The sequence below is a fragment of the Myzus persicae genome, unplaced genomic scaffold (assembly GCF_001856785.1).
Source record: "Myzus persicae strain clone G006 unplaced genomic scaffold, MPER_G0061.0, whole genome shotgun sequence".
In the NCBI taxonomy this organism is placed as follows: Eukaryota; Metazoa; Arthropoda; class Insecta; order Hemiptera; family Aphididae; genus Myzus; species Myzus persicae.
Genome location: NW_019102320.1, coordinates 21121 through 46532, shown reverse-complemented (window position 1 = coordinate 46532; position 25412 = coordinate 21121). Strand labels below are relative to the sequence as shown.

The 25412-nt window shown below is 29.0% G+C and overlaps 3 protein-coding genes across 4 annotated transcripts; 1 reads left to right on the top strand and 2 right to left on the bottom strand.

Annotated features, from left to right (window-relative positions):
- Positions 1-4813: 4813 nt before the first annotated feature.
- Positions 4814-13447, top strand: LOC111031866 (sulfotransferase 1 family member D1-like). The gene is made up of 7 exons (XM_022311977.1): positions 4814-5028; positions 6901-7152; positions 8706-8802; positions 9100-9280; positions 10683-10803; positions 10880-10974; positions 12267-13447. Exons 2-7 carry the CDS (start codon positions 6954-6956, stop codon positions 12558-12560), a joined length of 987 nt encoding a protein of 328 aa, XP_022167669.1. The 5' UTR covers positions 4814-5028; positions 6901-6953; the 3' UTR covers positions 12561-13447.
- Positions 13448-13729: 282 nt separating this feature from the next.
- LOC111031867 (sulfotransferase family cytosolic 1B member 1) lies at positions 13730-16670 on the bottom strand. The gene is made up of 4 exons (XM_022311978.1): positions 16364-16670; positions 16111-16210; positions 14979-15348; positions 13730-14264 (listed from the first exon to the last, which is right to left on the bottom strand). Exons 1-4 carry the CDS (start codon positions 16557-16559, stop codon positions 13956-13958), a joined length of 975 nt encoding a protein of 324 aa, XP_022167670.1. The 5' UTR covers positions 16560-16670; the 3' UTR covers positions 13730-13955.
- Positions 16555-22596, bottom strand: LOC111031865 (F-box/LRR-repeat protein 2). 2 transcript variants are annotated; one of them, XM_022311975.1, is made up of 8 exons: positions 21790-22032; positions 21620-21706; positions 19002-19201; positions 18403-18677; positions 18055-18321; positions 17610-17979; positions 17169-17372; positions 16555-17064 (listed from the first exon to the last, which is right to left on the bottom strand). In XM_022311975.1, exons 1-8 carry the CDS (start codon positions 21805-21807, stop codon positions 16929-16931), a joined length of 1557 nt encoding a protein of 518 aa, XP_022167667.1. In that variant the 5' UTR covers positions 21808-22032; the 3' UTR covers positions 16555-16928. The 2 variants fall into 2 exon arrangements, with proteins under 2 accessions (XP_022167667.1, XP_022167668.1); XM_022311976.1 differs by lacking the exons at positions 21620-21706; positions 21790-22032 and adding an exon at positions 22252-22596.
- Positions 22597-25412: the final 2816 nt, after the last annotated feature.

Here is a 25412-nt window from a genome sequence, read left to right as displayed (position 1 = left end):
AAAAAAAATTATCTTCCGTGTATGATAGTAATATCATTGAGTATATCTATACTCAATGGTAATATGTATCCTGTGGAGAGGTTAATAATGATAATGGGGTGACTTATCCTAATACAAATGCATTTTAATAATTGTAATATGTATTTTTTGTGATTTATAGTGACTTTTTAGTACTAAAAAATAATTGAGAAATGAGGTGTCAGATTCTATCGGATGTAATTTGATATAAATTATCACAAAAAAACCAATTTGTCTAAAAACCTTAAAAAAGTCTGAAAGTCTTCCCCTATGAAAATTTGATGCAATAACTTTTAAACTACTCCCAAAGTTTCAACCAAATATTATGTGTGATGAGATTGAGTTGTTTTTCATAGGGTATTCAATTTTCTTTAAATTTACATGTTATTTAAATACTGTCATCATTTTTAACTCGCTTTAATTACCTATATAAAATAAGTAATACAGTTACACAACATACCTATTCAAATATATTACATATACTGCATATAGTGGAGCTATCTAGCGATCAAATTACAATTATTATTTTATTTTAATTAATATTATTATAAATATTTTTCATGACAGATTTAATTTCATTATTACCCATATTTTATTTACCTATACCTACGTGCCTAGTGCCTACCTTTAACTATGTACCTACCTTTACCTAGATATATCTGCCTATTTATTAACTTTGTTATAATAATATACAGGCTTTAAGCTTTTTTTTAAACTATTTAAGTTTTCAAGATATAGGTGTGTTCTATATATCCGACATTATTATTTATTAAGTTTTCGGAGTACTTTTCTGTTATCTCTACTACCTCTCGATGCCGCGGCTACCGCGTCTAGTGACTACTCAATCTGTTATCTCGACTACTAAAGTACTATCCAGATAATTCTATATTTTAATACATAAAACACATGAATAATATTATATTATATTTACATAATAATGTATATTGTATTAATTTTAGTATAATGTCATCAAAATTATCACAAAAAAATTATAATATTAAAAATATCATCAAGATATTAAATATTACGTATGTATAAAAAAAAAATTATCACAGTTGCGTTTAGTTAAAAATTCTATTTTTGGTAACCAATTTTCGGAAATATTTGTCACTAAGTTATCAAATGGTTCTCCTTCGATGTTTTGTCTCCAGATAAACTCCGCCAAATGGGACTCCAAATGATGGCGTCTCGCGTCTGGTTCCCCTATGTTTTTTATTTGTCCATTTAGCTGAGCCCCAAACACGTTCAATACGCCGAGTATGGACCCCTGCAGTAACTGGGTCAGCAAAGTTATGAGTGTGATTGACTGTACCATGCGTATATCCGACTCTGGTTAGTTCGTGTGTATCGTATCCACGCCAACAGTCTGAATATATGGTTGCACCTACCTACCTACTTTTATATATTGTTTTATTACAGTTGAAAGCGTTTCCTTTGAACGATTAGGAACTAGTATTAAAAATGTCTCCTTTGTTTCACGACAAATGCCTCCAAGTATCCACTGTTGTGGTAATATCCCTCCAGCATAGTTCTTCCTTTTTGAAAACATACTCTCGTAGATTTGTCTATTTGTATTTGTTGATTTTGACTAATTGTTATCGTACAGACTTCGCGCATGTAATTATTCCAATCGACAACCCTACAATTACTCATATCCAAAAGCTTTTCATAAAATTTAACGGAGGTTAATTCTGCACTCCAACAATGTATAAATCGGAGTATTATTAAAAAAGACAGACGACTAATTTCAAACCAACTACCAAAAGAATATTGGTTTTAACTATATAAATAAATCATTTTTAAACTTTTAAAGTTTACTTGTTTGTTAATTTTCTAATTAACTTAATAACTTCACTAATTAAACAATCCTTTGTAACAACTTAATTATTTCCAGTTGAAAATATTGGATCAATCTAAAACTGTACTTTTACATATTGTCTATAACTAATAAGTTATAACTAGGTTAAAAAACTTTATGCACTGAAAAAATAAATAAATATGTATGCACCTACGCAATAAAAAATTTTAAAATTTGCATTAAACATTTTTATATTTTAATTATTTAATGAAAATTGAAGGTTTTTAAAAAAATATGTATAATTATTATTATAATTACAAGTACACGTTTTTCCTTTATTATTTGTATCGAAAAAAGCCAAAACATGTACACGCTAAATTTCAGATAATGCAAATTTATACAAAATTAAATTTTGATATTTGAATCAAATCATGAAAAAAATGTCTATCTAAAATTCGCGCAATAGCATAACCTAAAAAGACGCATGCAAAATCATAAACATCCTAGCATTAATTATAATTAATTAATTCATAATTTTTTTGCTCGGTCACTGTATATAAAACTATTTTGAATTCAAATACACAAATAAATATTCTGTAATATAAAAATGTAGTTGACACAAACGTCTAACTATAGTTGCTAGTGTGCAATAAAAATGAATAGTATAGTTTACATTTTTAATGAAATCTTTTGTTATAATTGAAATAAATTTAAAGTTACACAATAAAATACACAATATTACTATACGTTTTGAGTAAATCTATCGGTGAATAAAAAAAATGAAGGAATGACATTTTTTTTTCCGAGTTAAATGTTAAATTTTCTTGATTAACTTTTACAGTTAAGTATATTGTTTGTTAACTAATAACTTATAGTTAAACCATCTTAACATTATTGATTTAACTTAACTAGCTCAAATTCATTAATTTTACTGACTTGCTTAATTTTGATTGAATGTAAATATTGTTCATGTTATATTATCTGTTATCATTTAAATTTTTATCTTCTAGTTATATATGTATAAGAAAAATGCAATATAATATTGTAGTTTATTCATTGTTATATGGTCCGTCCTTTTTTAACATACCTTTTTTTGTTACAGCTAAACAGCTTCTATACGCTTCACAAAATTACTGCAGTTTATATATTTTAGGGTCAACTAGTGAAGGGTATAATATGAGACCGGACGATTTAAATTATTTATATTTGAGCACTAGGGCAGATTTCTAAGCCAGCTTCGATTTGTCTACGTGAAAAACACCTGTACTGCCAAACAGTGTGACACCGATCTGAATCGTAGTCGATAAATTGTGTAACCAAAAAAAGGTCACAGTTATAAACTCAGTAAATTGTGACTCAGGTATTTTTGAAACGTTTATTGGCTTGAGTATTTTTGAATAGTACTTAGCATATTATGTTTATTTCTAATCAGCAAAGCAATTTAAAGATGAGTAATAATCTACGACGTAGAAAATATTCGTAGCAGCCAGTGTGCATTTTGAATTTTGATCATAGATCGTGTGCAGGGCAAAGTCAATTTGTGTGTATTTTTTCAATTCAATAAATATGTTTGTTATGAAAAGCAAAAGAAATAAAACATCAAGTGTGATTGTTGTATTCAAATGTAGTTTTACATATTTCTTAAAAATTTTATTCAACGTTCGTCTTACACAATTAAAATGTGCATTTGTTTGTCGACATTTAATGATAATTTATTTGGATAGGTAGTTGTGATGATCGCAATCATCCAGAAATATCAAAACAACAAATAAATCAACAGAAACTTAATAATAGTTTAAAAAGAAAAAGCCGTTGACGGTTGACGATATTATGTTCACTGGGCCATTTAAAATTATTCGTTCTGAATTGCAAAAGCTGATGTTGAAACATTATCTTCTCAAGACGTAAAATTACCTAATTAAAAGAAAGTTGTACAACACTCGAGCTTCTATCGTACTAAAACAACCACCCCTTTTTTCGGGATTACATGACGTTTTTGACCATAATGTGTAATTTAATAAATAAATAAAAATAAAAATGTTTTTTTAGTTAATAGAAAAAAACAAATATAATAGGTTTCTCCACATTGAAAAATTTAAAAGTGTTATTATGCAATTCGATATCTACTGAATTCGTAAATCGTATATTAAAAAAAAGCAAAAAAATTAATTGCTTCACCAAATTACCCGAAGCCGACCTCGGAATAACTCTCGACCAAATCCAATAATATTTTAAAATAAAATAAAACTTTTTTTAAAGATTATTCATTTTGCATATAATTTAAAAAAGCGTCATTATTTGCTTGTCAATTTCGTCTCGCTCGAGTACACAATAATTAAGACATTTTTAAGCATTGTCTCAGTTCACTTATCACAGTATTACACGGTACATGCAGTATCTATTTGAAAATAAAATCGTTTAGCGTACAAAGCATACGTAATTAAAAATCAGAATTTGGATGAATTCATTTTGAAATCGAAAAAGTAGGGTGCTCATGCTTGGTAATAATCACTCTAAATCATTGTGGCAAATGACGACTGTGGCGTTGTGTCTGTGCAAGAAGAATGCAATGATAACTGATACGACTACGTAAGTCATGAAATTTGGTTACATAATTACATTTATTGCGTCTTGTGCCAAGGAGGACTTCTAAGGGTCGTACAAAATGTGCTACACACTGTCTGAACTTCTGCAATAATATAAATCGAAATAACAGCAAAGATTTTACGTTTAAAATAGTAATATGTGTTATAAAATATTTTTAAATCATTGCAAAAACCTCATATGTTTTGTATTTTATAAACTTTGGAAATTGGACTGGCAATAAAAACGATTTTAAGCGCTCAAATAAATGAATTTTTAATGAAAAATAAAATAAATCATGAATTACATATTTTTTTTAATAGCATGTGTACCATAGCAAAAACCTGTTTTCTTTTTAAAACGTGTTTTCGAACTGTATAATATTAAATATAGGTAGATGCATCGCGTTGAAGTTGTTTTTTAAAATATTTGCACGCACAGTCATCATCTACTTTAGTATGCACCAACTTTTTAATCCAACAGCAGTTCTAGGCTTAGTTTGTCATAACTTCAACTCATAACCAACAAATCGATTAAAAGCAAGTATTTAGAAGAAATAAATAGAAGGTACAGATATACAACAAGATACAGATAATTCAACGTGTGTCGAGCATTCATCTCATTGCTGGGTATATAAAATATTATTATGTTACATAACATGTATTAAATTGTTTTTGGATTTTTATTGTAATATAATTCGGATTAATTAAAACAAACTGGGGGAAAAACCTGTCCGTAAAGTGCACTTAAATAATAACACTACTCAGGAATTCAAAATACGGAACAAAAAAGAATGAAAAATGTATTGTAGTTTTTTAACTAATAACTATATAGGTGCATTACATAATATATTAAAATAATTACTAAATATTATAATAAAACATAATATTAAATACCTATACATTCTATAAAGTATAAAACATAAAGTTTTAAGTCATACACATTACATATTATATTACTTAATCATATATTATTATTTTTAAATTACATTATGCTGGTAACCCATATACAATTGCAAAACTAGGAAATTAATGTTGATATAATCATGTAAATTAATTTAATTTAATGATAACCTTGACAATATACTGTATTATACTGGTTACAAAGACTCTAGGTACAAATCATAACGCGCAGTCAGGGTGTGTAGGTATAATGTTAGTTTAATACTTATATATATTTAAGTACAGTAAGTAGGCAAATAGTTATTAGGTTTATAGTTTTATATATTATATTATATTGTAGGTATCTACAGATGCAAAGATGCAGTTCTGCAGTGTTCGTTTATCAAGGGGTGTTTAAACTTTAATTACACATTTTCTAATTTCTCATGGACATTTCGACGATTGTCGATTTGAGATTTGAAATTTTACATGCAAATGCATAGTTAGGCACAAAAATACATCGTTCAATTCCATTAAATTCATCTATGGGTTTTTAATACTTTTGTTATGAAAAATATGGAAGTCCTAAACTGCTCTAAACTATGAGTTAGAATTCGTATTTATATCTGTGATACTATCATACACATGAGTTTGTAAAACCAAACTTACATGAGTAGTGAGTATCTATACCTATTATTGAATCAAAGATATTTGGCCATCTAAATATTATTTTATGTTTATTATCGTGTTGTTAAATTTGTATTTGTGTAATGTGTTACGTTATTTAAATTTTTTTTTGGGCTCAGTGTTCAAGGTAAGATTATTGTATAGGCCTCGTTTTGATTCACCTGTGTGTATCCACCGTAGTGATGGTAACTGGTATAAACTAGTAAAAAATTAGACTAGGCATCAAAATATTTTCAACCTCGGTTTGTACAAACTTCGAAGGCTCTAAAACTTGGAAATAATAGGGTCAATAATACAGTACTATCGATTGGCCTTGATTGTCATCTCATCCCACAAACACAATGAATCGTGAATTTACAGCTGGTCCTATCCTATGCGATTGAATATATATATGTACAAAACGATTGTATTCAATTTTATACTCCTAAGATATTCTTGATGAAATCGATCAGTAATCATTAATCATTTAAGAGGTGACCATGAATCACCACAAAAGAACCTTATATATTATATTCAACACCGTTAGTGTGGTTTGATTTTTGTGTATTTTTTTTTATTTAAGCCGCAACTATATCAATCTGTATAATCATCACATACCGAGATGGTTGACTATGATATTTTGAACTTTCTATACATCAACAAAGTTTTGTTTTCCTCTTTTATACACCCACCTTCTATATAGTTGCCATACATTTAAATTGTATTTGCTTATGATGACTATAAAGTATAAAAAATTTAAATAAATTACTATTCTCTGCAGTAATCATAAGGATTTAATATTATATAAACACCACAAGCCGTGCATTTATAAAACGCATTCAATGACAAAGTAGAAATATTTGTTAACATATATAATATAATGGGAATACCCTCTCCAGAACACAGCACGCCTCTATAGAGATGTATAAAAACAGCTATCATCTCATGTTTTAGAGTTTCTATTGAACAAGTCTCCGAGCATAACCATACCAGCTTTACGTGTAAACATGGCTGACATAACGTATTCGACTGTGGACAACGAAGTCTCCGACATTCTAAATAAGTGTTTCGTTACCAGCTTTCGAAATGGATACATTAAAGCTAACGATGTCGTGTTGCCCGTGTACTTCAAGAAGTTTGGACAACGTATACAGGATATGGACATCAGGGACGATGACATTTGGGTCTGCAGCTATCCAAAAACAGGTTTCAGTTTATTTAAATATCCAGTTAAAAACGTATGATATAGTTGAAAAATATCAAACAAGACTTTTTATGAACAATTTAATTGACATCACATTCCGTACGGTTTAAAAGTCGTCAGAATGTAGGTATCGACTTGATTATATAGCACTGCATAATAATAATTAAAAATGCAAGTATTTTTTGTATTGTTTAAATATATTTATCAAATTGTTAATAGTACCTACTGTTGTCATTTAAGAATACTTAATGATTTTGACCAAACTATAATAATCTACAGAAGACAATGAACATAAGTTTAAAACCAAATAAATGAACTTGATTTTGATTCGATTATTATAATAATATAATATGAACATGATTCGAGCAGACAACTTCTAAACATGTACAACGTATATTGTACAATTATTTATATTTTCTATTGTTTTCATCTATCTTAAGCATGCGCGATTCAGGTTAGACTAGTAGATTCGTTATTGAAACACATTCATCAATATTATTCTTCTATTGTAAATTTTGATAATTTGTTCTATTATTTTCACCAAACAGAAAGAAAGACCCTTAGGCGATAGATCTTTATTAAAAAATCATCACTATAGGTACCTAATTATTTTCGTTATAATTCTAAAACATGAAATAAGGTCAATCGATTGAAATAGCATACGAAATACTTACTTTAAATACTATAAATGATAATTAGTGAATGTAGTGTATACTGTATAAGTTATAAAAAATGTTGAAAAAGAAATAATATTTTCAGAAATATTCTACAGTACCAAGTTGTATTGGTTATAGATTAAATACAAAAATAAATTAAATAATAATTAAAACACATAATAAATATTAAAATTATTTATCTTTATTTAAAATGCATTGTATTTTAGGAATGTGAACATGCGATAAATAATCGTTTAAAATTTTTTTAAATAAACAAAAAACCATTAACGTTTATACTAACACATATCATGAATATATATATACAGTATACACTACACGTAATATACGACCTATTCAAAAAAAATTTTCGGGATGATCGAAGCGAGACGAATACTTGACACCGGCATTATAATATCTTCACATTTTAAAAGGCATTGTAACAGAAACAAATTACAAAGTACCCAACAAGTATTTAAAACAAGGCAATTACATTTACGACCCATTTATTATAATATTGGACACGTTTTCCGGAAAAAAAATCAAAATAATAATGTATAGATATATACGATACCCGCCGTCACGATAACGTGTTATTGGTTTGAAAAACATTGTTATTTATGTGTTTTTAATTTAACATAATTATACCTACGCCATTATATTATGTAGTATTATTACTTTAATATATATTTTATATGTATATAAGTATAGAACTGTTGAATAGGAGGTCATAGATGTAGCGAGGCGATGATTGACAAGCGAATATCATGTCATACCGTTAATCAATAATAATAAAAAAGAAAGTGGTATTCTTCTTTTGTTGTCATATCATATTGCTTGGAGGCTTTTGTTTTTCGTGACTACAACCGAACGTATAAAAAAAGAAACCTATTGTGTTTTAGGAACCACGTGGTGTCAGGAGATGACGTGGTGTATTGCAAACGATTTAGATTTCGAAGGTGCCAAACAATTTCTGCCCGAAAGATTTCCGTTTTTAGAGTAAATATATACTACGTATCTGTCACTTTATAGAACAGGGATGGTGAACCTTTCTATACTTAAGTGTCAAAAAAAATATTGGTAGGATTTTATTTTGTCAAATAACGTAATGACCATTTTTGTAGACCTATACAAATTCCTACATCCAAAGCTAGAATAATAAAAATACAAGTTGAGTGTATTACTAAAAGAGCGTAAGAGTGTCACTCCGTGACACGCATGTCATAGGTTCGCCATCTCTGATATAGAAGAAAGCATATTTTTATATAACGATTGAAATTATTGATTAAATTTTAGCCACACACCACTATTTGACTATGAAAAAGTGCTGCCAGAAAAACCAGACCTCAAGCTGCCGTTGTATGTGTCCGATTCGATCGAGTTCATAAATGGATTAAAATCTCCGAGATTTATCAAGACTCATTTGCCTTACAAACTTCTGCCAAAAAAACTTAGAGATCAAAGTACCAAAGCAAAAGTAAGACCTAACTTCTAGAGTTTTTTCATATCATTTCAGATCATTTTTTTTTCGACAAATACTACATAAATACTTCAATGTTGCATAATATTTATATAATATATTACATGTTATTCCATACTTTTTTTTGAAACTCACATGAACGCAATCAATATACCTTATAGTTGTATTAAATAATAATATGGAAGATTTGAATAATTTAAATAGGTATATTATAGTATAGTCATTAGTCAATTATCTTTCATTAATAATATTATTATTTACTAATAAGTATATATTATGTTATTTAATTGGCAGTTGGTTACATAGTTTCGTTAAAAATTATATGGGTAGGTAACAAAAAATATGATACTGTAAGCCTCGACCCGTTATTTTGTATTGATAAAAACACACAGTTTAGATTTTAGAGCAGAAATTTACATTTGAAATTAGTTGTTATTTAAATAAAAGTTAATTAAGCCAAATATTAGGTATACTAGGTATTGTGAATGATGTTCTTATATTTGGGTTTAATGGTTTATCCGTTTTGAAGGTTTGGTTCTGTGATTTTTTTTCCGTATATTTATCATCGAATATTATAAATTGCACAATATTTTTCAGTCAATATTAAAATCCAAGGATTCCTTTCAAAGATTCAATGTAAATTATGACAGTCACCCAGAATTTTGTTTACAATTTTTTTTTTTCTGGTAATATCACTTATTAAACAAGATTTTAAAATATTAAAAATTATTACTAAATATCATACGTTGATTATTACACAACTATTTCGCTTAATAAGCATAGAGTTTTGGTATTTTTTTTTTTTAATGTAATACAAAACAATCTGTACAAAAATGTGATACAGTAAGTATCTATTAAAATAAGTTGGTATACAATTTAAAGATACGTTAGTGAAGACGTGAAGTAATGAGGAAGTTATCTACTACTGAGACCGTTATAGATTCACACATTGATTATGGCGTACTTATATTGCTGACTCTCTTGGTAAGAACTTAGTTAGTAATTAAGTTGCACTCAAATGTTTACTATAGTCTCTACTAAAATATATTATGATAATATGTTTATATTTGTCACACTAAATTCTCCGTCCTTGTAGTCACATTTTAGATTTTTTCTTAATAAGCTCTTGAAGATCGTCCCATGATATATTATGAGTCCTTTATTGGTACCGTAGTTTTGTACCTATACGTGTCAATTTTGCTGGTCAAAGATCTTGGGCTTGAATAACTCCATACAAGTGTATTCACTATTTAATTTGGTGATTATAATTAACTTTGTTTTACTAAACCGTTTAAAAATTACCATAATCTAATGTAGCTTATATGAAACACATTATATAGTATATACAATTTAACCATTTCATTATCATAATCAAATAATATTAAATACGAAATTTCAGATCGTTTACGTGGCCAGAAACCCAAAAGACACTTGCCTTTCATATTTTCACCATTGTTGTTTGTTAGAGGGATATACAGGAAATTTTGAAGATTTTTGTAAATTGTTTACCTCTGATTCCCGTGAGTAAATTTGCACAGTAAAAGAAATGTAATGTCAAGTGTAAAACAACGTACACTAACAACTTGTGCAATTAAGTCTGTTTTAGCCCATTTTTTGATCACATTCTTGGCTACTGGAACCGAAGAGACGATTCGCAAGTACTTTTCTTGAAGTACGAAGACATGAAACAGGTAATTTATCATACGTATTATTTTGATTTGTTCATATACATGTGTTATAGATAATGTCCGACCCTTGGCTAATGTTAGGGTTAGCACTTAGCAAAATTTAACCACGAGTATTGTCTAATGATCAAATAACAATATACAATTTAGCAATCTTTTACAAGTAATGGTTACATTTTAAATATTTATAGTTCACCATTTTATCATATTATATTTATTTTTCAATTTAGGACATGATAATTTAAAAATAATAATAGGTTTAATTTGTTGCAAAATAAAAATAAAATACACAATTAGGAATAGTAATACAGAAATTTAAAAAGTTGCAACTTAACCAAATAAGCAATCAGCTTGTATGCGAATGAGTTGAGTCAATAAGTTATAATTTAAATAAAAAAGAATCCATACATTGGAGTATACTGCAATTATTTAACAAAAGGAGAAAGAAAAGACATCTTAAAATTTAAAAAGAAATAATATTAGAATTATTAAATGTAATGTGATCAAAAATATAAAAAAAGTTTTATCAATATTATATGTACGGTAAATAATATTAAACCTTTAAAAATTAGACTTTAGGTACAGTTGAACAATAACAATACGATGATATTATATTACAATTTTGTTTAAGTCTTATATTATAATTTAAAATAAATTATGTTTTGGGCTAACTATCAGTTACATAAATTCTAAACATATACAATAATAGTGGATGTTTAAATTTACCATTTATTTTGGTCGAATTGGATTATATTATAATCAGTCGTATTTATTGATTGGTCCAAATTGGCTTTCCCTTTTTAAACGTACTACGTACTACTTCTAAAACATCAGATTTTTGGCGATAATATAATTTTAATTATACAATTAAATAATGTATACAAATTTACAATTAAAGCATTTATGAATAGCTGTCTTGTGCGATCCTGTGGTAGTATGACGTAACAAACCCTACTGCAGTTTGCAGGTATCGAGTTAAATTAATCTTTTTTGATTTATCAGATTTAAAATTAAACAACATACTGTTCGCAAATATTTGTAATTATATTTACCTATTTTATAACTTATCGATCATTAGCCAAGTGTATTTGAATAATGTTAATCATTGGACACTGAATCCCGAAAGACTGCATGTCATTACCCGAAAGTCGTAGTTAAACTTACCATTCGTCAAAGATTGGACATTATGGTACACATCACCCATATAGTACACCTTTATATACCACTTACACACTTAAATACTATTCACTAGTGACTTATGACACTATTTTAACAACATTTTTAATTTGTTTGAATAGGACCTACGTGCGGTAATTCGTCGAACAGCTGAGTTTTTAGGCAAAGATTTGCTTGACGATCAAGTTTTAGTTTTGGAAGATCATTTAAGTTTCGAAAGCATGAAGAACAACAGAGCTGTGAATTACGAGCCAGTTATTGAGATTAATAAAACTCACAAATTAATTGAAGCTGATGGAACTTTTATGAGAAGTGGTACAGTGGGAGGAGGAAAACAAAAAATGTCACCAGAGTTTGTAAACATTTTTGACGAATGGGAAGAGAAATGTTTAGGAAAAAGTGGATTAAAGTTTTAATGAAATTAATTAAGTACCTAGTAAACAAGTGCCTATGGTGTTAGGTGTTTAATGAGAATTTAATTACAAAACTAATGGTATATTTATTTATTTATTTATTGGTTACTAAGCTTTGTATACGTTCGGTGAATTATTTTATAGATACCCATACAGTAAGTTTCACATAATGTGATCACTTATTCATAGAATAAATCGTTTATTGAAATCAAAAATTAAAAAACCTAAACCTATTTGGTTACCTAGCTGTGAGTTATATCTTTATAAAGTTAAATTGATCTTTTATTAGATATTTGAATCATTTTTATGATTTTAAATATACAGATAGTCAAAATCAAAGCTCATTATAATATCATAAAATCATATTTATTTTTAACATTTATTCTCAATAACAAATTTATTTAATTTTAGGATAGTATAGAAAAATAATTACATAATGGTCAAATGCAATTTATTATTGAAAGTTTATTTTCTTTATAGTAAACTGTTTCAATTAGGTAGGTACCGTATACGTACAATGTGATTTAATTTTGTTACTTTTTTAAGTATCATAATAATGAATAATTACAAAAAATATGTTTCATGGAATCAACCAGTTAACAGCACAACCTTACCCGCACCACTTTCATCACCTATCAGTTATCAAGTTATCACATCATGCGGAACTCGCTATAATACCAATAAATTATTATCATAGTTCATTAATATTAAATAAAAACATAAAATGTTTAAAATGTTTACTAATACTAAAACATTTATAAGTAAGACTTATGAATTTTGTTAATATCTATACATTTTAACTACTTGATATTAGAATAAGAATATACTAATATGACAGTGTTTAGCTGTTTATTAGATAAATATAATTTTTATACATTTCATTATTTTAATCGATTATAATTTATTATATTTTATTAAAAACTGATTGAAAAAAAAAAATATATTTATGATATAAAATCTCTAAACCTATAACTTATAAGGCTGTAATACAAGAAACGTATTAACATTAAAATGATTAAATATGATAAATATAATTTATAGCATAAAAATGATGCCTGTAAATGTTTGAAGAAAGCAGTCACTCTCAGGTTAACTACAAAATGTTATATTTTCTTTTTCATTTAGTTCATTTTGTTTTAAGTGGATAGATCTAAATTCAGAAAAACTGTATGGTCTTAGATTCTAAAAGGATCAATAATATTTTTTTTTTTGGAAATACAATTTTTTAAAAATAGCATGAAAGAAATGTTATTTAATAATATAATTTGTACATACAACGTTTTTTAGATGTTAATACGTAGTTCTTATTATCTGGATACTTATAAACTAAGAGTGATAAAAATAATACTAAGGTTGATATTTTTATACAAATTTAAAATATAAATAGTGTCAATGATATCAATATGTTTCAAAAGCGAGGTCAGTCCCTTTCAAATTTTCCTCTGTGAATTTGTCAAATTTAGCCGATAGCTCTTCCGACATGTAGTTTTTCCAGTCACCAACTTTTCCCTTCCTTATAAATGTTTCGTCGGGATTCGTCTCTTTCGATGGTTCTTTTTCCATCATAGCAAGGATTGGTTCTAAATTCAAAGCCGGGTTCTTCTTCATGCTGTTGAAGCTCAAATGATCTTCGAGAGCGGAGACCTGTTCATCGGTCAAGTGTTTGTCCAGAAAAGCTGATACTTGTCTGATGGCTCCTTTCAGGTCCTGTAATATTGTACAACCAAGCCATAACTATTATTATATATTTTTAATACCTCTTATAATTGGGATAAAAAAAAAATAACATTTTCTAAATAAAATTCAAAGATAATGTGCCTGAAAGAGTGGTAGTATGCTACTAAACATGCATAATTTATAATGAATGCAGACAGTAGTGACGTATGTTTAAATTTCGATTTTTTTTTTTCTATTTAAATTTTATTATACTGGAGAAATCTAAAAAAATATTCTTGTTAGAAATTAAATATTTTATAACTTCTTAATATTTTAAATACTTTAAAGGAAAAATACTTTTTTAACAAAATGAACAAACTTTCATTGGTTTTCTTGGTGTTATATAAAAATCATCAACATTTTGCAATATTTGTACACAAAGATTAAAAATGTTGAATTTGGATTTTAAAAAAAAAGTTAAATTCTTTATGCAATAAAACCAATAAGAACCTTTACAATATTCCTTGAAAATAAAACCCCGCAAATATTATGCATTAAATATTTTTAGATTTTAAATCTAGACGTCTCGAGAGTCGAAACACACATTTTTATCAAATCAGGCTCATTTTTACATTTCGAACATAACATATTATGTAAGTACAGTAGTAAGCTCCGCTTGAGACTGCATAGTAGGTAAGCATAGAGTTATCTTACCACGACAACGGTCATCTACTACAGACAACTGCGACCACGATTCTCGCTTACCTTTTTCATGTCCTCGTATTTGATGAACAGCACGTTGGGTTCGTCTTTTTGTTCCCAGAAACCCAGAATGTGATCCCAAATGGGGCCAATCGGCGTCTTTCCCTGTATGAAGAGATCGCAAAACTCTTCAAACGATCCGTGTAAGCCGTGTATTAGTTTGCAATAGTGATAATAAGACACACACATGTCTTTTGGGTTGCGTGTCACGTAGACGATTTTTGGTTTCACGTTCTCCAACTGTTCGGGTAACAACGGGACTGGCAAATGTGTTTTTATGAACCTGGGCGATGGCATGTTCTCCACTTGTTCTACCGAATTGCCTAGTTCGTCTTTCAGTTTGCTCGTGTCGTTGCCCATAAGTGCTGTCAACCTAAATAATATATTAATATATTGAATCAATGCATAATAATATAAATTATTCCATACTGTAATAGATTACGACAAACGTATCAATACCCGGCGTATAGAATACGGGAATACTGTCATTAGGATCGTTAAGTCGGATTGGACCGGTTCAACTTATAAAGGTAGGTTTGTGACTAACACGCCAAACCAATCAATTTTATGTCATTAATTATTTTAGTGCACTATTATTTTTCACGTTAAAATAGGGAGGCATATTTTATAACTTGGCCAATTGCATTTCTTCATTATTTTTAATTAAATAGATTATGTCATATATGGATATATAAATAAATATATTTAATTATTTATCTCCACAAAAAAAAATTAAAAAATTTTGGTTTTTCAATTTTAGTTGATTTGAATTGTTAAAAAAATACTTTATTTTAAGTCAATTTAATGTCAGTCATAATATGTTTTATACATTTTTATTATATTTTATAATAATAGATCAACAACAATGTTTAACTTTAAGCTTAGACATTATAATTAATCAGTACGTAGTGCTGTAGTTAAATCGTTTTTTTATACTATAAACTGTAAGGTAAATAATTATGAGAAATATTTTATATAATACGATCATTAAGAATTGTAGATATTATTTCAGTATTTATAATTATATATTAATATATATATATATACTGATGGACGCCAATGAAAAGTTTGTTTTATAGTAAAATATATGCATAGTATGCTAGAATACGTAAAATGTGTTGAAGGTGTCTCTCACTCTAATAACGGTGTCCTTAGTTGTCCAATCATGCTCTTGGCTTTAACGAAATCCAAGTCATTGCAAATACACCAAACCATTTCTTGAGCCCAAGTACTTCCTATAAATTTAACAGAGATAAAAGAGTTTTAGTCGATGTTAAAGTATTAGTCATGCGCAAAAACAACTCTGCACTATCGTTTGAAAATGCAGTATCGTAAATCGTTGCTCACATCTTATTAAGCATCCGGAAGTAAATTAATAAAATTATTACCTGTTCTTGGATACGACACAAGCCATACATCATCAGGTCTGACCTCCATGTTTTTAATTCTCTGGCCCAAATCCTTGTACTTGGGCGGAAGTATACATTTGCCTGGGTTGACTTCGATCAGACAGTCTTTAACGCCGAACAAATCGTCCAGTCTCTTAGCGAATTTATCCTCAAGATTTTCGTACTTTATATACATCTTTGAAAATTTGTATACTATATGTGAAATAAACTTTAATTTTTTTTTTAAGTAAGCGAACTACGATGTAGTCCAGTTGTGCTGTGCGATTCGACTCAATTGAATTTCATCAGTATGTACCTAAACGTTTTCTTCTTTTAAACTATACTTTCTCCTAAACTTGTTTCTTGGGGGAAGTGAAAGTAATGTGTATTCACTTTCTCTTGCGTAATTACGAAGGTCGAAAATATGTATATATTTTATTATTATTTTAGGTGCTTAGACTATATATGGTTGACACTATAATAATATTATAAACCGTCGGAAACAAAATTATTTACATTTTGATAACTTAATTAATTTTATAAATTAAAATTAAATGATCTGGAATCAATTAAATATTAAATCTTTGTAATTTTGTAGTAGGTAATAATTGGAGACACTGCAACATGTAGTGGTTCTAACCACCGTTAGTCTATCTGCTCTTTCGAAGTTGGCTTTCACTATTTCGTAATACCTTCCATCGCTTAAAAAGAAAACAAACATAAGTACAAAAAACGTACATTCGTGTTTAAAAATAAAAAATAATTTGTTTTGATTGCACAAAATTATATTGTTGTTGCACGTTACCTTAAAACCAAACATTTGAGTTTCAAACATTTCACTCGGAAAATATCAATCGCTTTTTGACTTTTATCAGAAAATCTTAAATTATCCGGATCCCATTTCAATTCGAGTCTTTCTAATCTCGGACAATTTGTAGCTATACCGTCCATAAGTTGATCTACTAGCACGTTACCAGATAGCCTCTCTTGAGTGCCCATAACCATAATTCTGTAATAAATCATATTTACGAACTTATATTATTTTTTCATCTTTCGAGTTTTTGTATTTTTGAAATATTTTTCCCGTGAGGTACTACTAATAAGTTATTAGTCATTAACTCGATAATTTATAAAATATTTATATGGTAATATTTTATCCAAATGCGTTGCATTTTATTTTATTATGATTATATTAAGCATTTGAAATTTGAATAAATACTTTACGTGAATGATATAATATATTTACATGACATTGTTGAGAACCGGTAGGACTGTGTTCCACAGTTGATCGGTAATATGTGGCATGCCGGCCAAAGAAAGCCCCTGTAGCTGATGTCCATAACGGGACAAAAATTTATAAAGTCCTTCGTCCGACAAATTGTCCGAATAGTCCAAGTTTAGTGCGATCAGGCTCCTGACGTTACCCTGTTCCATGAACGAACTTAACACAGTGTCGTTAAATCCGTTCAACTGGCCTGCGCTCAGAAACTTCAAATTCGGTATCCGAATTAACATATCAATTAGACATTCGGTAGAGAGATCGGTCCCAGATATGTCTAATTCTTGAACCGAAGATTTTTCCCATTCTACTTGCATTAAATACTCGCTGATGAGATCTAAAGTAAATTGCATTCGTTAAAAGAATTATAATTGTGCGTTACTGTGCCGTACAAGTATAATATTTTAATTACTCGTTTGATTCATTAAAAGACATCTGAGCCTTTTACTTCTCTGAAATAACGTTTTCATTGTAGATCCCGTGACCTTGGAACAATAGTTCACGGCCAAACACTCAAGTTGTATACAATTGGAGCTGAACGCGTCTATATGACTGTCGTCGATGAAGTTTATCCCGTACAAATTGATGACTCTTAAGTTCGGCGTCGCTGATTTGAGTTTGTGCACGTTTATCACTTCGTAAATCTCTTCCTCTTCCTCTTCAACTTTTTCGTATGTACCTGCAGGGGTGATTTTATACTTAATATTAATGTATACATAATAATATAATATTATGGTATAAACGGTGGCACCCGACTTGCCTATCAGGTGAATTATTTCCAGTCCGTTGATGAAGTTGTAGATCTTTCTCATGAACCCTTCCATGAAGATTACTTCCGACAAGCACACGCAGAGGTATTTCAACTTGGTGGGGAACGCTTGGAGCTCGCTGAAATCGTGCAGTTGCATGGCGGTCGAGAAATCGAGTAGCATATGAGTGAGATTTGGACACCTATTGGCCAGTTCATGCAAGACAGTGTGCGTTATGAGCTCGATGGGCAGCTCGATGTAGCGTAACGAAGATCCGAATCTCACACTAAATAATATTATTACACACATGTTGAAAGGAATAGTCAAAAAAACGCAGGCGCAATATTTGTAAAAAAAATAGGCATATACATTATACATATTACATACAAGTATACAGTATACAGATTATAACAGAAAGAACTGCAGATAGTGTCACTAACACTCACTTTATGTAATACATTTTTTTCTAATTAAAATTAAAAAATGTTTGATTTAAAATATTGATTATTAGAACAAATGTTTTTACATAAATAGGTATTTTGTCACTTCTTTATGTTACACCTTTAATATAATATGTATTTTTTTCCTACGGCCGAAGCGCTAGAGTCACCTGATAAGAGACAACAGAAAGTCCAGAGACGTGACGTGGAGTCCCGATATTTCCGGTCTCAGAGATACGCTGTACCACAGGGATGTGTTATACGCAATTGTGCGCCACTTTTTACACACTCTTGACATACTACATATTTCTTTGTGGCTCAGGTACGAAAATATGTTCAACAAAACTTTATCCGGCAATTTTTCGATCGTCTACATATAAGAAAAAAAGTCACGTAGGTAATAATTAAACTTTCGACAGCAATACAACAAATTATATTATTCTCACATACATTCACATAAGCACGACTACAATACTATAATTGTAAAACTTTCCACCAACCGCATTGTAAATAACGATCAATGTATTTTTGTCACGACATCAAGCTTGTAAATTAATCTTTACGTGAGTCGATACAACTATAGTTGAATTTAATTTGGGTGTTTTTTACTTTTTACATGAGTAAAAGTCAAGTTCAATGATAAACAAATGTATTTTACTGTGGATTGCATATAATTAGTAATTACTATGATTATTATATATTATAATCATAACTTTTTTTATAATTTTAGAAAGGGGAATCATGTGTATACTCAATGAATATATTTTAGAGCTCATCCATTTATATTTAATAGGTAGTAGGTAATAATCTTGTTCACCTTCGAAAATTGAATTTAAAAAAATAACACATCCTTATAAAATACATAATATATTTAACTGAATATTAAGTATTATGTCTTTGTTTATGTTTTCTTTCAGTTTAATACCTAGTTAATTTATTATAATGTGTAAATTAATTTGTTATTCATAAATACAACTATATTTTATTTTATACAGATCTTCTAGTATAGTTTTAATTCGTCTCAGTTTAAAGTAAATTGTATTATGAACAACGTCCGTTTTATACAAACAAATACTTTCTAAGAGTATCTATTGTTATATTTTTTCAGCAATAATTTTTGACTGATGGAGTGATGCAATGAATGTATTTGTTTAACAATGATATATAGGCAAGAACCTATTTTTTTTTTGTGCCTGTCATCATCTTTTTGAGCAGTAAAAATATAGGTTGTGAATTATATCTGGTCGTTACTTTGGGAGCTAAAAGTAAAAAATTCTCAATACCTCTAAAGATAATCGGGATAATCAAAAAAAAAAAAAATTGAGAAAAATATGTAATTGTCTAAAAAACCAGTTTTTGATAAAATTGTTTTTAGGAATGACCTGTAACTTGATCCAAATACTCATATTAGACCTTAAAAGGCATGATAAAATTAGTCTGACAGACCAGAATCGTTTTTCAATCGTTTATTCGTTTGATTTATAATTGAACTCACATTGAACACATCAATTACAGCGTGGTCAGTGACCTATTCAATAACGAAGTTCATTCAACATCTATTACAAAACAAAACTAGTTTCCTGATTTGCTATCTTAGTCTTAGCGTTCATATATACCGAATCATTAAGTTGTTGAAAAATTATTCACTAGGTATCCTCACAAAAAGTGTTGTGTTTGTTGAATTTCTTCAAATGCGTAAATTAATTAATAGCTTGATTTTAATATAAGCCACCTGCAGGGCTGCAGCTATCTACCATACGGCACAAATTATTAAAAACGTTTATTTTGTCATCATTTTCATAATTAAAAAATACTAAGCTGGCGCAGAGACCTCATCAAAAGCTGGGTATAATGTATATTATAATATACTACAAAATAATCAATACATACTATATACTAAGCTGGCGCATAGACCTCATCAAAAGCTGGGTATAATGTATATTATAATATACTACAAAATAATCAATACATACTATATATTATAAATTAGACAGTATGGAACAGACCAACATAAATTAATATACACACTCGACAACATTCGGCTCTTTCTAAATAAGTATAATATATTATTAAAACGATACAATTGCAGTTAGTTTGACATTCACCATCAACACTAACGAATTTAGAGGAACATATTATTTTAGTATTTACAACCATTTCAGATCATACGGTAAAGTACTAATCAAAATATACAAATAAAATAGTTTAAAACCAAATATTTCTTCTTAATGATAAAAATCGCTTGCAGTCGTAATCAAACCTCCGAGTTACGAAAAACGTATCCATAAGGTTATATAAGGAATAGTAACCCTCCCTTGGATTAGATTACTAATATATTGTCCACAAATATAGGCATTATATTATGATGTTAAATCGTCAACATTTAAATAATATAAATGTGTAATGTACACACTTTTATTAATAAGTACCCCATCAATTGAAAAACTGCTATTATGTTTTTAATTTATATTTATATTGACTATAATAATAACTAATAAGTCTAGTCTACAAACTACATGGCGTTGTTTTTATGACTTACCTATTGGCTATTTTATATTTTTCTGTATTATATAATATATGACAGACTTTTAAATACGATTTTTGACTATATGATAAAGTGAAATAGTTTCAGTATGTGAGTAAACGTATACGATGTTAATATTTTTACTTTGAATATGTTCACCATTTTTAGAGCATTAAAGATTTGCAGGTCACATTACAGTTAATAATATACAATTATTTATTATGATATGGACCGCGCGATGCAGACATCTCATCATCGTCTTACCGTTCCGGCGTAAGGGCTCTTGGCGGGTCCTCCAGTACCGTCATCGATATACACCTGAGAAGCCTCTAATGCTAACTGCCCCCAGACCTATATAATATGTTTATATGATACGATTCGATTATATTATTATCATTGTTGTTATTATTATTGATAAAATATTTAATACTGACGTCTGACGATATATCCATTGTCGGCGGTGGAGTCGAAGAAAATATATAGGTACGCTAGAGAATTCGAAACAAAAAATTGTGTATCTGATATTTAGAAATATAGCGCACTTTTACGAAAAACTAGAAATATGGCCAGCGGATCGGAAAGACGAGCAGCCGAATGCCGCGGTCGCGTATACCGTCGTGGCGCAGTGAACGCGGGCTAAGTTATTTTTAAAGATCTATCTAAACCGCAGCCGCCACTGATTTCTAAGAGGAAAAAATCTCGTTTTATTCGTGCTACACACTATAAATACACGCAAAACCGGGTACCCACGCCAATGATCGGGGGACCCATAAAACTGTGCGCGTGTGCGACGATTATTGTTAGTCTTTTTTTTTTGTATAAAACCACGAGAAAACGGAGTGAAAACTCCGGCGGCTCGTATACGCATAGGTATATTATATTATTTATAATTTTACCGTCTTGACTCCGCGGACGGATCCTCGATTGTCTCTGGACAGGACATTGGCCGTTGTCACGTCCACCGACAGCCACGAATCCATTACAATTAGTGTATAGACTATTTCGTATGCCCATGCAGTTGACACTTGACACGGCTACAGGATGTGCGCGATATGTCCTTATATAGTTATAATAATATATGATATGACGATTATTGATCGCCGTGATATTATAAAAAACAAAACAATTTTATTGTCATCGCTATTGTTATGTCATTGGTCATGTCCGATCAATATGCCTGGGCCGGAAACACTGATCGCCGATTTTCGGGTGTCGCGAATGGGCCAGCAGGAACCGAACGGAATCGAACAATCGAATCCCATCGACTGTGACCGCCTCTGAGACGTCTGAAAATAGATTAACAGATGAACGCGAGCACCGGTAGAATACTATAAATACGACATTGTATGATAAATCGCGACTCCTCATGCCGATTATTATGACGTACAGCCGTACAGGACACATCGGAGAATAGTATAATATATTAATATACACATACGTATAGCTCGCTTTAATATGTACCTGATTAAACTTTATTAAATGCCTTTATTAGTCGCATCAATCTCGGACGGCAGCGCCAAATACAATTGCGCTATAATTGATTAATTTATCTATACAAATTACTCGCCAGTTGTGACTGCTGAGACTTATTGAGAGCAAATTTGCTTTCGCTATTTGGTCAATTCAACTATATAGGGTGCCTCACTGCTTCGAGGCACAAGAACACAATCAGTACAACAGTTGTCATGTAAAACGAAACTACAATATTTACAGATAGCCAGATAGGTATAGCTACAATATTCAAAAAATAATCATATGTGTTCTGTATAAAATGTCTAATGATGTGAACAAACACAGCTAAATAATTTAACTTACTTTAGAAGTGTAAAATCATATAAAATAAAAAAAGTATACCTGGTAAGCATATCACATGTGTCCATATTCAGTATAACAGCAGATTTGATATTATAATAGGAGTAGGCCAGTAGGAATTACAATCTTTCTTTCTATTCTTAATTGTAGCAAATAAAATGTAAATACTGAATGCTGATTGATAACCGTTTTCAAAAATAAATTGTACAATAAATTCTATATTTTGCATTTATAATGATTAATTATATGATGAATGCCTTTAAAATATATCATAAGAAAAAAATGATTTTTTTAGTGGTTTTTAGGACTTAATAAGTGTAAACCATATAATAATATTATAATTGAATGACTTAACTTATATACGAATATACAATATGTTTTTTTTTCTGTTTAGAACCGCTAACATAGGAAAACTGCGTTAGCATTACCTTCGCCATACGATATGGTCAACTAGATACGTGACTTTTTACATGATTTATTAATTTAAAACATAAGTAAAATATAAAATATAGGTAATTTGACAAATAGTTTTTGAGTGTGATATTACACAAGGGTTTAACATACATACATTTTATAATTATGTCAAATATAAACAAATGTCTACATTGATATTTAACCACGGTGTATAAAAAAACATTGAATAAAATATAAAAAAATCGGAGAATTCGATGCTATAGGACTTACTACTTTAAAAGTATGACTAGTGATGTAATTAAATAATTGAAAAGTCATCTAATTTTTGAATAACTAACAATTTGTCCATTATGCGTATTGAATTAAATGTTAATGAAATATTAATTACTTTAACCAAGTGGCCTAACTATCGTAATTACATAGTAATTAGAAGGTACTCATCTACGTTTTACCTGGTACATACACAACTACATTGAAATAAAAATATCATGATGTTTCTAAAATATCAAATAATTACATGCTTATCATTTTTCAAGCTGTAAATACTTATGGTATTAATGCAATATAGGTGGTAATAATAGCATGAATTATATAAAAGGTGACTATATTATATAAATTATAATAGTCCTTAGGTTTCCGCAAGAGTACTTCTCGGTGAGGTCCAGTATAGAAGTATTTCTCTGTAAGATAAAGAAATAAAATGAAATAAACAAATACATATTAGGTACATTAATACGAACATCGGATTCTGAACTATTACGAATATGTACCTACAAATCAATTATAATATAAACTAAATAATCCATACATAGGCACCTTATAATAAATAGTGTATTAACGTGTAGTTTAGACTTATGAACAATGAAAATTGTTGAACAATTAACTGTATATTGTTTATTTATTTAGAGTACTTATATATAATATGTATGCAATACTAATAAAATAGTATCAACTGTTTTCCGAACAGAGTAGGTACCGCCTATCAAAATATTTCGTCTGTTTAACATCTACCACATTGTCCATTATACTAATATACATATATTACATATACATAATATTATTATAATTGATACCTAATGAAAATATAAACAATTTATATATTATAGATATACCATGGATATATTTTTACAATTTAAATAAGCATTTACGAGATGACTGTTGCTCTGAACGTATTAGGTGAAAGATAAATATAATATGATATATTATGTACCTATAGGCTATAAGGCTATATGGCTATATCATAAGTTATAGCAAATATGCAATAACATTCAGTTATACATAGTTGCTAATTGTTATAATTCGTAGTTCAGAACTGTTCATATAGGTATAAAGCAAAATTATTAGTCATTCTAAATGTATAGCTTTAAGCGTACGTCATAATGAAATATGTATACAATAAGATTATTATAATATTATTTCTATATTGAAATATTTGTGGCTTATTATTTAGGAATATATTTAAAAATTACTGCAGTATTACATAGGTAATATAGTACTTAACACCTAATACAGTTAGTAATACGCTTAGATAATAGCAGTTGCGCCGAGGTTCATTTGAAGCTATAGATATGTTGCAAAAAATTTTATATTGACACGCATTACCAATTTTTTTTCTATTGACCCGGAAAGTTTTTGTACCTAACTATGAAGCAACGTACTGTTTTTTTTTTTACCTTGGATAAGTGACTAAGGAAAAAAAGAACTTGTATCGTTATATAATCATAACAATGCATACATCATGACGTAGTTCTTATTATAATCAAAATAAACACATTCTACCTGCATGAGCATGAGATATCTTATTATTATTATGTATGTTCAACAACTTGGC

Excerpts from the sequence above, each read along its gene's own strand:
- LOC111031866 (XM_022311977.1), top strand. The coding sequence starts at position 6,954 with ATGGCTGACATAACGTATTCGACTGTGGACAACGAAGTCTCCGACATT. Across the intron at positions 7,153-8,705 it reads CTGCAGCTATCCAAAAACAG|GAACCACGTGGTGTCAGGAG; the intron begins GTTTCAGTTTAT and ends ATTGTGTTTTAG. Across the intron at positions 10,804-10,879 it reads ATTGTTTACCTCTGATTCCC|TCTGTTTTAGCCCATTTTTT; the intron begins GTGAGTAAATTT and ends TGTGCAATTAAG.
- LOC111031867 (XM_022311978.1), bottom strand. The coding sequence starts at position 16,559 with ATGTATATAAAGTACGAAAATCTTGAGGATAAATTCGCTAAGAGACTG. Across the intron at positions 15,349-16,110 it reads CTAAGGACACCGTTATTAGA|GTTGACAGCACTTATGGGCA; the intron begins GTGAGAGACACC and ends TATATTATTTAG. Across the intron at positions 14,265-14,978 it reads AATACGAGGACATGAAAAAG|GACCTGAAAGGAGCCATCAG; the intron begins GTAAGCGAGAAT and ends ACAATATTACAG.
- LOC111031865 (XM_022311975.1), bottom strand. Across the intron at positions 19,202-21,619 it reads AGAGCCCTTACGCCGGAACG|ACGATCGAAAAATTGCCGGA; the intron begins GTAAGACGATGA and ends TCTTATATGTAG. Across the intron at positions 18,322-18,402 it reads GGAAATAATTCACCTGATAG|GTACATACGAAAAAGTTGAA; the intron begins GCAAGTCGGGTG and ends TCACCCCTGCAG.